Genomic DNA, 13,323 nt, shown 5'->3' with positions numbered 1-13,323 from the left:
GGAATGCAGTTGGAGATGCAGCCCTTTGGGGCTGGGATAAGACTTACAGAGGAGGCCCCTTCTGAAGCCACTTCCTCTTTTGTGCAGCAGAGGACCTGTGGCAGAGCCCGCTAACCATGGAAGATCTCATCTGTTACAGTTTCCAGGTGGCCCGAGGGATGGAGTTTCTGGCCTCCCGCAAGGTAAGCTGCCCTTGATAGGCCCTACAGAGGGGGAAGGGTGCAGACCTCGCAGCATCAAAAGATGGTTTTAGTCCTAACTTAAGCCCATGATGATTTTATTGTCCAGTCACATTTTGCAAAATAGGTAACTGAGCCCAGAGTGTGGACGTGATTTCCCAAGATCTCCTAGCTGGTCAGAAGCAGATGGATGTGGGGTCAGAGTGTAGATGACTTCCCAACCATCTCTACTATTCTCACAATCCTTTGAACCCTTTCTGTGAAAATTCTCAGGAACAAACAGACTGAACTGATGTGTAAATTGCTAAGCAGGGCTGAGGCAAAGCTCCAGGCATGGGATGCACTGGGGTCCTACCCTGATGGCCCTCACCCTGCACCTCCCATGCCCCTAGTGCATCCACAGGGACCTGGCTGCTCGGAACATTCTCCTGTCAGAGAGTGACGTGGTGAAGATCTGTGACTTCGGCCTTGCCCGGGACATCTACAAAGACCCTGACTATGTCCGCAAGGGCAGCGTGAGTGCAGACCGCTAAGAAAATGAGAGGCAGGGGTAGCTGGATAGGTTGGGAGGACTCATAGGGTCAGGAACATGGAGAAGAGTTGACCCAGACCTCTAGTCTGCTGGGCTCCCAGTGTCCTGGTCACCTGCCTAGCTTCTGAGGAACTCACTGTCTCCAGGCTCTACTTGAAGCTTGAAGGCCCCAGTAACCCTGCTGAGGAAGCCTAGGGCCAGGGGGTGAAATAAGAGTTGACATTTGTTCCTTGTCGAAAATGGAGCTTATATTTTGCCCAAATCCTGAGTCTATTTGTTTGACACTGAGTCTCTGGCCTGCCCTGGGGCAGGGGAGGGGCCAAGTGCTGGCATTCAGTCAAGGACCCCACCAGGTGTCAGTCCTAGCATCAGGCAGGCCTGGTACTTGGGAGGTAGCATGTGCCTCTCTGGATGGACTCAGCCAGGGACATGTCTGAGTGCATGTTCCAAAGCTGATGCACAGTTTCAGGGGAGAAAATAGAAGGGATTTGGAAGCAGAGTATTATGAGCAGGATAGGTCCAGGCTACAACGGGCTCCTCCCTCAACATTCATTCTTCACCTTAACTCGCCGTGTGTGTGGGAGGTAAACGGAGGGCTGTTGACAGACGTTCCTTCTGCTCCAGGCTGAGTGGAAAGGTGTCAGGGTGAAGGGATAAAGATAGACATAGAGGGAGAGAGGTGAGTGACGAGGAGGAAGCATGAAGAGTGGGGAGAGTCAAGAGTGATGGTGCTCTCATGTGAGACCTGGTCCACAGGAGCTAGGCTGAGGGTGGGTAGCTCCAGGAGGGGATAGAACATTCCCCAAAAGACCTCAGAGGATGAGAGGGGCCAGGCAGATGCAGAAGTACAGCAAGAGGAAAGAAGTCTCTGTGTGAGACCAAAGATACATGCAGAGGGAGTGTGGAAGGGGGAGCACCACAGCAGCAAAGAGGGGTTACAGAGCTGTCCTACAGGAGCTGTGAGACACATGCAGGAGTGGGGGCAAGTAACCAAGTACTAGAGAAACAGGAGCCACCCCAGACACCACACTTCCCTTCTGCAGGCCCGGCTGCCCCTGAAGTGGATGGCCCCGGAGAGCATCTTCGACAAGGTGTACACCACACAAAGCGACGTGTGGTCCTTTGGGGTGCTGCTCTGGGAGATCTTCTCCCTGGGTGAGTGGAGAGGCCAGAGCAGCTGCCACCACTGCGTGAGAGCTGGGGCCTGGGTCAGCTGCCTCAAATGCTTTGGTGCAGGGATTGGGTGGCTGGGATGTGTATTTGGAGACAGTGCCCAAGTCTTTCTGAGGCACCAATAGTCCCCTTCCCTCCCTGGCCAGGCCCAAGCTCCCAGAGGATATGGCCTCCAACACAGGACAGCTTCTAGAACCATCTTTGCAGGGCTTTGTGCTGGAGCCTGCACTGCTGCTTTCACGCAGCAGCCCCAGCTTGAAGGCCGTGGGGCTCCAGAGAGGGGCCATGCCCAGGTCTCTCCCTATTGCCTCCCATTAGCTTAAGCCACTCTCCTAGCTCTGCTTCATATCTCCATCTGCCATAGAGATGGTGCCCCTGCCATCACAGATTTGGCAAGAGGTCCAGAGGACACTGAATGCTCTTTCAACAACAAGTACATCTTATGCAAGCACATGGCAGACAAATCTACACATGTCCCCAGCTTGTGTAAGGAAAGTCAGTGAACAAGTGAAAAAGTAAAAACACCATCGAATGGAAACGATGACGGATATTGGTACAAAAAATGAAACTGTCTAAAGAGTACAGGGTGAAGGGAGCTCTGGTGGCCTAGTGGCAAGAAGCTGCACTGCAATCCCAGAGGTACTCTGTTTGAATCCACCAGATGCTCTGCTGGAGAAGGAGGGGCAGTTTCCTCCTGTACCAGTCAGATCTGATTTGACGGTACACTCACAAAAAATAATAAATTTTTTTAAAAAAGAGTACAGGGTGAAGCTCTGGTGGCACAGTGATTGAGCTCTTGGCTATTAACCAGAAGGTCCGTGGTTTGAACCCACCAGCTGCTTCGTGGGAGAAAGCTGTGGTGGTCTGATTCGGTCAAGTTTTACAGCCTTGGAAATACTGATTTCCAAGTTCCACTCTGTCTTCAGGGGGTCACTGTGAATTGGACTTGACAGCATGAAGGTGTTTTGGTCTTAAATAGTATGGGATGTTTGGGTCTCCTGTGTATGTCCCAGGAGGGCCCTGGCCAGGGCAAGTGGTCATTAATGCACATGACTGCTAGACCAAAGGTTAGAGGTCGTAGTTTACCCCGAGGTACCTCTGAAGAAAAGCCTGCAATCTACTTCTAAAATATTCAAGGAAAAACACTCAAAAATTCAGACTTATTTCAAGTTGAGTTGGAACCTACTCATAATTGACACACCAGCAGTTACCAAGGCTGTAAAACACACTAGAGAAGATTGCCCATCTTTCTTCCATGGAGCTTTTGAGTTTGCAACATGACTACCTACAGACTATACCACCAGAGCTTCCTTCTAACATATTACCCATTGAAAATGTCCAGAACAGTCAATTTCTCCGTGACGTCTTATGGGTGACATGCAAAGATCAGAATTGTCTTGAGAGCAACTGGTTTGAAATGCAGGGTGGGCAGGTGATATGGGGAGATAAGAGGAGAGCAGTTCCAGGAAAGAAGGCAGCCAGGCCCACCACCTCTTCGCCGGAGGTCCTCCGGGTGCAGAGCAGAGCAGGCAGGGGGTGGACAGCGCATCAGGTGAGGTTGGAGGAGTAGGAGAGACAACCGGGCAGCCAGCCCCTGTGGCCAAGGCGAGGATCAAGAATTTAACTCTCCTGCGGTACGTTGCAGGGTTCTGAGTGAGGGAGAGATACCCTCTGTCTCATGTTTTAAAGGGTTACTCTGGCTGCCAAGTAGAAGACAATTCATGGGGCAGGAAAGAAAACAGGCCATTAATGACTTCAGGAGTCAGCAGAGACGAAGTGCCTGTTCAGAGGGAGAAGACAAACTCAGGACAAAGAACTGGCAGAGTTCAGGAGGAACTGGATTGTGAGCCAGGAAAGGCTGCCCCCAAAGAGGGATCGATGAGGGGGGCATGAGACTTTGTTCTTCCTGAAATAAGTCAAAACCAGTTGCTGCTCCCTGATGGTTTCAGTAATCATGTTTTAGCGAACAAGTCTGTGTCCCTGCTATGTCCCAGACACCAAGCATAGGTACTATTCTCATGCTCAAATCAACCCTAGCAAGTAGGGGCATCATTTTCTTATGACCAAGTGAAGATACAGTTTGAGGAGGGAAGGGGGTGCCTGCGTCCTACCCATGCTGTCCTATTCCTGTTCCCAGGGGCCTCCCCATACCCTGGGGTGCAGATCAACGAGGAGTTCTGCCAACGCTTAAAAGATGGTACCCGAATGAGGACCCCAGAGCTGGCCACGCCTGCCATGTGAGTGTGTGCAAGAGACAATGACAGGGTCTTGGTCGGTAAGGGGCTGTCACAAGTATTCTCTCTTCCTCCACCCCTCATCCACCCAATAATTCTCCATGGATCCTGCCAAAGGGGCTGGCCTTGGAGACCAGCTATAGTAGAATAGAAACTGCCATGTAGCCACAACTGTGGTGGACACCAAGTGGAGGGTGTAGCCGAGCATCAATGTCTTATCTCCAAGGAGCAACACTGAGCCGAGTGGGAAAAGCAAACTAGGATGAAGGGGGCCTGGAGGTGGGAAGGAACACAGGCAGGCCAGAGTGGGTGGGGTGGGGCCTGCTGGTGGAAGGACGATGGACTGTACTCAGAGCACAGTACTGCACCCCCTCTTTACCTCACAGACGCCGCATCATGCTAAGCTGCTGGTCAGGAGACCCCAAGGCAAGACCTTCATTTTCAGAGTTGGTAGAAATCCTGGGGGACCTATTGCAGGCTGGGGACCGGCAGGTGAGCCCCTCTTTCTGTCCTGCTACAGCCTTTAGCCTTTTCTCTTTCCCAGGAGGGTCCCCCTTCCGGCCCAGGCTGCCCCAGGAGCCCTGTGATCAGTGCTGTACAGACTCTAAGCTACAGCACACGGGTTGGTACAGGGCCAGCCTCCAGGTGCCTGGGTCTACCCTCCAGTGCCCATTGCCTGTGTTCCACCTTCATGCCGTACGTAGCCTTCTGAGGTGGAGACAGGCTTATCTTCCATTGTGCATATTTCCATTGAACTCAAATCCATTAATATTTCCCAGGCCATCATGTGGTCAGAGTCTGCCTGTCTTTCAAAAGGTCATCTTTGTCCTCATCCAGGCCACAATGGCCCTTGCCGTGGCCCCTCACTGGGCCTGCAAAGCATCCCCTCACAGCCCCAGCACTGTGATAATGAATTCAATTCTCTCCTCTCAATCATAGCCCTCCAAGTCCAATCTACTCCGTACCCACCAAGGACACAAGCACTTGTCTTCTGTGTCCCCAGTGCTCTTCATGGGTGGGGAACAGAGCCAATTCAGAGCCAACACCAGGGATTATAGGTGGGCACAGCACAGGACAGAAAGGAGTGCAGCCCGCTGCCCAGCCTCCGGGGGTGGAAACAGCCACTTTGAGTCTGGCTCTGCCCTAAGAGAAGGAGTGTGGGAAGCAAACATATTGGCTCCTGAGGCTGCAGGAACACCTGAGAAGTGTGGAGTGAGGACCTCCTGGCCTTTTGATGAAGGGCATCTTTAGAGTCTGGTGAACATTTAGGGAGGCTGGCATATAGCAGAGGTTTTTGATGGTTAAAACATTTAGCTGCTAACCACAAAGATGGAGGTCGCAACTCAGAATTACCTTGGAAGAATGGCTTGGTGATTGAGTTCATCATCATCATCATAATAATAATAAATGAGCCAGTAATAATAAGTAATAAATGAGTACAAATCTGCTCTTATACACATGGGGTCGCTGTGAGTGGAAATCGTCTCGAGAGCGGCACCCAGCCTACGCAGAGCCCCACAATGTCGGCCGGCGTGTGCAAGCTCACACTGACTCAGGGTGCTCAGGGAACCACTACTATTAGAACCAGTTTCGCAAGGAAGATACCACCCAGGGCGGGCCTGGAGGTTCTGTGTGACTTCTGACCCTGAATACCTGTCCCTTCCCGTCTAGGAGGAAGAGGACTTCATACCTCAACGTGGCTCCCAGAGCTCTGAGGAGGGCAGTTTCCTGCAGGCATCCACCACCGCCCTGCACATCGCCTCCCCTGACTCCGAGAGCAGCTCGCCCAGCCAGCACCGCCACAGCCTGGCTGCCAGGTCAGCTGCCCTCCAGGCCCCGGGTGACGTGGGGCGGGGTGGGCACGGGAGCAGCTTGGACACGGTGTATTTTATCTTTATTCAAGCAAATTGTAGAGGTGTGAGGGAGCATTGTAGGGCAGCTAAAGTAGCAGAGCCATTGTAAATGGCCATTTTACAGGGTGGTAAAGTTTCCACACCACCCAGTGGCAAACTCATGAGGCTTTAATTTTCTAGAGCAAGGGGGGAAACAGAGGCACTGGACAAAGAAGGATATGCCTAGCAATTGGAGATGGGATTTGGGGAGAGGCTTAGACCAGCACTCAGGCCTGGACCTAGATCCTGGTGCTCCTGAAATGAGAGGAGGCAAGAAGAAAAGGTGCAGGGAGCTTTCAGGAAGGTGGCTGGTGTGTGGCTACTCATTAGCTTTTTTTTTAGGATGAAATAGTAAAGTTATATTTATTAAAAAGTTACATCCCCAAAGGAACAGACCTTCCTCCTTGAAATATGGACAGGAGGCCTGCTCGTCACTTTTTTTTTTTTTAACTAAGTAGTTTTAATTTTGTCTCCCCAGATACTACAATTGTGTGTCCTTTCCTGGGTGTCTGGCCAGAGGGACTCAGGCCCAGGGTGCCTCCAGGATGAAAACTTTCGAGGAATTTCCCATGACCCCTACGACTTACAAAGCTTCGGTGGTGAGCTCTCTGGTGACAATGGGGAGGAAGAGAATGTGGGGTTCAGGCCAGAGGTCTCTCAGAGAAGAGGCAGGGAGCAGTCAGGAACTCCTAAAGCAAGTGGCAAAGATAACTCAGACTCACTCTAGAAGTCAAGGTAGTGGTGGCCCCTGAACGACATTAAAGCCTCAGCTGCTGTGACATCATTGCCATCATCCTCAGCGGCTCTCCCCACAGCCTAGGAACCCCAGTGGAAAGGCAGCTCTTTTTGCCCAGTGGCTCTCCGTGAACAACCAGCCTGAATGAGAAATTGGTGCCATCAGGCTGTGTGACCTGAGAACAGGGGATGGTGTCACTAGAAGAGGAGGCTGGTTACCTCATACGGGAGTAAACCAGTGTCCACTCAGGTAGTCATATACGTGTTCCCAGATGCAGGTGAACAAGCATAGCTTGGGTGATGTACTTCCTGAGATTGGCCCACACTTACTACCCTCAAGTCAATTCTCGCTTTTAGTCATCCTCCACTGGATTTCTTAAAGCCCATTTTTCTCCCTTAGAGTGGCTGCTAGATTTGAATCATTGACACTTCAGCTGTTGTTGTTGTTAGGTGCCGTTGAGTCGAGTATGACTCATAGCGACCCCATGAACAACAAATCTGATCCCTGTCCTGTCCTGCGCCATCCTCACACTCCCTGACACACTAGAGCCCATCGCAGCAGTCACCGTGTCAATGCACCTGGTCAAGGGTCATCTTCTCCTTCGTTGACCCTCAACCTTCCCGAGCACCATGTTCCTTTCCCAGGAATAGTTCCTCCTAGGAACATGACTTGTACACACTATGCCACCAAGTCTCCTGAAGATTGACCCTAGTGTCTCTATTTTGTAAAAGGGCAGATTGAGCCTTCCAAAGTTGAATTTCAGAAGCTGCAGCCAGGATGTGAGCCCCAGCCTCCCTTCTAGATGTGAGGCAGTGGATTCTAGGTCCTGGTCAGTAAATACAGGTTCCAAGGGAAGCCTTGTAGGTCACAGAGTTGGAGTGGGAGACCTGGATCAGAGCCGAGTTGCCCAGTCTCCTGGGTCAGATGAAGACTTTAGAAGGCCCCAAACTCTGAAAAGAACACAGCTCCCTTTTATGTAATTCTAGATAAAAACCATGCCAAACTACAATCTGAGGATAGTAAAGCCAACTAAAGTTGGGATGTTCCTTCACTATGACCATTTTGTTAAACTATGAACTATCCTATTCTTTCAAATATTCTTCCCATCTCTCTTGGTGCTCCTGCTTTAACCATGCCCTGTACCCCCACGTATTGCCACTTGTATGTCCCTTGCAAGGAGTGACTTGCCTTTGCCACCTCCCACATATGAATGGCCTGTGCTTCCCGAAACCTCAGTTTCTCCTCCTGTGGAGCAGTGTATGCAGGCTCTGCCCAGACTCCCACTCAGTTCTAGCAGAAGGAAGTGGTACATCAGCAGGTACACAGAGGATAGTCCACATCTCCCTTCTGGCTAAGGGACTGCTGTGCTGCAGAAGGACCTAGGGTGGGGCCACAACCCTAGGCTTGCTCTTTCTCTACAGGATAACCAGACAGACAGTGGAATGGTGCTGGCCTCTGAGGAGTTTGAGCGGATAGAGAACAGTCATAGACAAGAAGGTGACTTCAGGTAGGGTGTCTTAGTGTCCTAGGGTGGTTGTAACAAAATACTGGGTGGTTTTTCAGAAAGTAAATTGATTGTTTCATAGTCTGCAGGATAAGAGTCCAGTTGGCATGGTCACACTCGCTCTGTCTGGACTAGGAGAAGAGCTTACTTTGTCTCTTCCAGCATCCAGTAGCTACAGGAGCTCCTTGACCTTTAAAGTGTCACATGTTCCTCTTCATCATGTGTCTATATCTCTGTGTATTTTCTTTTAAAAGGAGACAACTTAGATGGGATTAGGAACCAGCCTATCCAGTATGGTTACATATTGGCTGATAACATCTTAGTTAATATCTTATTTCCTAACAATGTCATATTTACAGGTGCCAAGGGTTGGGACTATCTTTTATCGCACATCTATTGGGAGACACAATTCAATCCATAAGGCAGGGCCCAGTGAAAGAGGTCATTGCTCTCTTACTCAAAACTTTCTACGGCTCCCTGTTACCTTTTGGTATATTCAAGGCAAACCATTCTAAGACTCACGGCCTTTCTTTGGCAATCTAACCTCTCAAACATGACGCCACTTCTCATCACCTAACAGAACAAGCTAGCCCCTGACGCTTCCCTCTCAGGCTTCCAGTCTGAAGTCTGATTCCATTTTCAGATGCTCCAAAGCTTTCTCTTTGTGAAACCACATGTAATTCAACATCTTTAATGTGTACATAATCCCCCCTGCCCAACCAGGAAAAGTAAGCCCATTCTACTACTCTTCCCAGCATTTAGCCCAATGGCCACAGAAACCAGGCAGATAATGTTCCCTGGAGCTATCGGTGTCATATTTTTATGAAAGTATTCCTATATAAAAAAAATTTTTAAAAAAAGTATTCCTATATAGAAAGTAACCCTGACTAAAGGAAAAATTTCATTTGTCCAAGGAGAAGATACAGAAAAATGTAAATATTTAAAGGTATAGATCAAGTAAATACCTACTTAAGATATTTAGCTTATTAACTTACTTGCATTTTTCTTTTTAAATGACTTTGCCTATGATATTCTGTCACACTGTTGTTATTGTGTGCTGCTGAGTTGGAATGAACACTCCAGTGTGTTACCAGAAACAGTAAATGGCATGAGAAGAAATTGTCCATCCTTCTCTCAAGGAGCAGCTAGTGAACTCAAATCACAAATTTGGGATTACAATGCAGCTTCTTACCGCAAGAACACCAGAGCTCCCTTTGTCGAGGCATAACCACCTCACAGCTGACCTTCCAGCAGGTTTTCAGAGGCAGTAAAATCACACAGGAGGAGATTGCCCATTCATCTCACTCAGATCCACAATTAACACCCCTAGTACTAGCAGTCAAAAGATCACAAGACATCTTGCATTGAGAAAGTCTGCTGTCAAGGACCTTGCCATAGTACCATGGAGCAATTAATGTCAGTTTAAACTCTACGTTGCCCCTGACTCAGATCATGGTCTTTTGAATGGCTTCCTATGCATTTGAGAGCTGGACAGTATTACAGAATGAATAAGAATGACCGAAGATGAATAAATGCCTTTGAGTTGTGGTGTTGGAAAAGAGTACTGAATATCCCATCTACTGTAAAAAGAACAAACAATTATGTCTTGGAGAAGGTGCATCCAGAATGTTCCTTAGAGGCAAGGAAGGCAAAGCTTAGTCTCACATACTTTGGGCATGTTGTTAGGAAAGGCCATTTAATTGGAAAGGGACATCATGCTTGAAAAGGTGGAGAGTCAAAAAAAGAAAGGAAGACCCTCAGAGGCATTGACACAGTGACTGCAGCAATGGGCTCAAGTGTACCAGAGATGATGAGGACGGCAGAGGATAGGACAGGGCTCAGATCTGTTGTTCACAGGGTCAACTCGGTGGCACCTAACAGCAACATGATATCCTAGACAGTATTACTCTTTTCCACTTTCTTCAAAAAGCAGTTCTGTTTCATTCAAGTGAGTCTTGGTCATCAAGAGTCTTTGCCAAGAATCAGCTTTAGAATCACCTGACACAGTTTTCACCTCTACCTAACTTGTTTTTTAATCAGTATATGATACTGTCACTGAATATTGTACCTTAAACAAAGGTACATCTCTTTGTATAACATTAGGATGGTTGATGTCACTATTCACACCTATTTAGGTATATTTATGACTTCTACAACTTAACTAATCACTTGATTACCTTTCACATTAGCCTACAAACATTGCATTTGCAGTATTAATACTGGCAAGAGTAGTCTCATACCCAGAAATAATTTCTATTTCTGTGTCATATGTCTTTGCCTTTTTCTCTTTCATTGATTTTCTCAGGTGACTTCTATTTTAACCTAATTTGGGAAGATTAATGTTAGATTCTGGCTAATGGGTCTTTACCAAACAGTATTTTATCATTTAAAAGAAATAAATGTAAATAGCTATTTGAATTTAAATCTTTACACATCTTCCTAAAAATTACTCATATCATTAAGGAGATCAAATAAAGCCACTCATAACTTATGCCTAATGAGTATACGATGTATCATGTAATGAAATATAATGATATATAATGTAATGAAGAGATGGTTCAGTATGTGTGTGAATAGGAAAAAAACACTCAAGATTGGGAGAGTTAAGCTTGAGCCCGTGGCAGAACAGACATCAGTTGGGGAATCTCCAGCAAGGACGTCAAAACCTCAAGTGTATGAACTGGGATGATAATGGAGAAAGCTGGGATGACAATGAGGAATATAACTGCTCCAGGAGAAAAGTTTGAGGTACAAGGACAACCTGTTTTAGGAAGGTAATGATTCTGAAAAGGCAGTGCGTTGGAAAAGGGTGCTGAACCTCAGATGGTTGGGGATAAAAGAAAAAGAATTGGCCTGTAAAAAGTAAGATAATATCAAGAATTCAGAGAAATGCAGCCACAAGGTGACCCATTCATTACAGAGAGTGAACTTCACTGTAGGAGCAACTGAGATTCTTTTTCTCAGCAGTTTCTTGAGCTATGTTCTCCAAACATGTAGAGTATGCATGCCATGGAGAGGTCTGTAAAAGAAAAGAGAAAGTTTATCTGCAAAAGCCCTTCCTAAACCTGCTATCCATTTACCCCATGGGGAGGTAACACTTCCTTCACTTCCAGGTTGCATTATTCAGCCTTCTTGATGGCCACACAGGATACCAGAAATTGATCCCCTTTAATACGGTGCTTTACCTAAATTTATGAGTAAAAGGGGACCTGTAAATTCTGAGCTGTGATGGATGAGCATGACAGCACAGCCAATAAGAGGACCCAGCACTCCCTTGTGACTTGTAGATCCATGGTGGTGATGCTACATAGGACAAGTCTGAGGGAAAGGATGCAGTCCAGGGAGTCGGAAGTGTACTGAAAATATGGGTCTGCTGCAGCATTCTTGAATAAAGAAACCTAGGAAGCCATTGAACTTCCTACCTTTTTTCATAGGATAACCTGCTATTTCTAGTCCAGGAAATTCCAGCATGAATAATCACAAATAGAAAAATAAACCCACACTATTTATATAAATTTATTATAAAACTGATAATTGGAATCATAACTTGTCAGTAGGAATAAATACTCAAGATTACACACAGATTACACAGAAATATGCACTCCAAGATTAATTAAATACATAATTAATCAAGAAGCTTCACTCTGAACCAAAAATTTAAAAATTCACAATAGAACTGGACAAACAATATATGGGCAATGTAAGGACGTAAAATCCTTATAGAGCTAACTTCAGGAAAGAAATGGCAATAAAAGACAAATTCTGTCAAGATTAAACTAGACATACAGTTGACACAGAAGAGAGGCATGGGAAAAGTCAAGAAAATGAAACTAAAATAAATAAAAAGTTAAGGCATATGAATCATAACAAATGTGATAACATGTAAAACAAATTAAAAAGATCCAATATATGTAAAACTGGAGTCCCTGAGGAAGAAAAACCAAGCAGTAGAAGAGAACTCACATTTTACATTTATAAAGTTAATTCATCTAAATTTTTTTAAAAGTATGAATCTAATATAATGGAAGCTTCACCACCCCACCACCACCCCTAAAACCTGGGAAAATAAGAGTAGTAAATGCTAAGGCATATCCTAGAATAAATAACTATTCGATTTAAAGGCAAGAATTAAGAACCAAGGCGGGGGGCAATGCAAATCACCTGGAAAAAGAGAGAGAAAATACTCAGATTGGCATCAAGGGTTAAAACTATTGTTTCATTAAGAGCCATGACATCAATTACAACTCTGAACAACAGATCTGAACTTTGCCCTATCCTGCACCTCCTACTACCTCTGAGATGCTAGAGTCCATTGTTACAGTCATTGTGTCAATTTATCTCATCAAAGTCTTCATCTTTTTCTTTGATTCCCCACCTTTCCCAGCAAGATGCCTTTTCCCAAGGACTGGTTCCTCCTACAAGTGCCCAAAGTATGTGAGACCAAGTTTTACCTCCTTGCCTCTAAGGAACACTCTGGTTACACTTACTTCAAGACAGACTTGTTTATTCTTTTGTCAGTCCAAGAGATATTCTTCTCTAAGACCAAAATTCAAGTGTATATGTTCTTCTGCTGTTATTACTCATTGTCCAACTTTCAGATGCTTTGGCAATAATTGAAAAAAACAAACAAATAAACCCATGACTTGGAACAGGTGCACCTTAGTCTGTAAACTGATATTTTTTGCTCTTTACCACATTGGACAGGTCCTTGAGGGCAAGATTTCCCACTGCAAGAGAGAAGAAATAGCTACAAATATCCATTAGTAATTGAAACACAAAATGTACCAAGTATCAATCTAGGAAAATTGGAAGCTGTAAAAAGTGAAAGTGGGCACATAAAGATTATCATAGTAGTTATTGTTGTTGTTGTTGTTATGTGCCGTCCAGTCGTTTCCGACTCATAGCGACCCTATGCACAACAACCCCAAACCCTGCTCTATCCTGCGCCAACCGCACCGCCTCTGACACACCCATCCCTATTACCCCAGTCACCGAATCAATCCATCTCATAGAGGGTCTTCCCCTCCTGCGCTGTCCCTCCACCCTCCCAAGCATGATGTCCCTCTCCAAGGA

General features: G+C 46.5%; 1 protein-coding gene across 1 annotated transcript in view; it reads left to right on the top strand.

Moving 5' to 3' along the window:
• FLT4 (fms-related tyrosine kinase 4) overlaps positions 1–13,323 on the top strand; it is a 73,432-nt gene that overhangs the window by 55,402 nt on the left and 4,707 nt on the right. The window contains exons 24-31 of the mRNA XM_006898154.1: positions 88–182; positions 572–694; positions 1,755–1,866; positions 4,022–4,121; positions 4,505–4,610; positions 5,790–5,935; positions 6,489–6,609; positions 8,168–8,253. Coding sequence (XP_006898216.1) covers positions 88–182; positions 572–694; positions 1,755–1,866; positions 4,022–4,121; positions 4,505–4,610; positions 5,790–5,935; positions 6,489–6,609; positions 8,168–8,253 — 889 coding nt within the window. The remainder of the gene's footprint in view (positions 1–87; positions 183–571; positions 695–1,754; positions 1,867–4,021; positions 4,122–4,504; positions 4,611–5,789; positions 5,936–6,488; positions 6,610–8,167; positions 8,254–13,323) is intronic.

The sequence above is a fragment of the Elephantulus edwardii genome, unplaced genomic scaffold (genome assembly GCF_000299155.1).
Source record: "Elephantulus edwardii isolate Elephantulus edwardi_28Jun2011 unplaced genomic scaffold, EleEdw1.0 scaffold00221, whole genome shotgun sequence".
Lineage (NCBI taxonomy): Eukaryota > Metazoa > Chordata > Mammalia > Macroscelidea > Macroscelididae > Elephantulus > Elephantulus edwardii.
The sequence above is the reverse complement of the archived record's forward strand: the minus strand, read 5'-3'. Positions and strand labels throughout refer to the sequence as shown.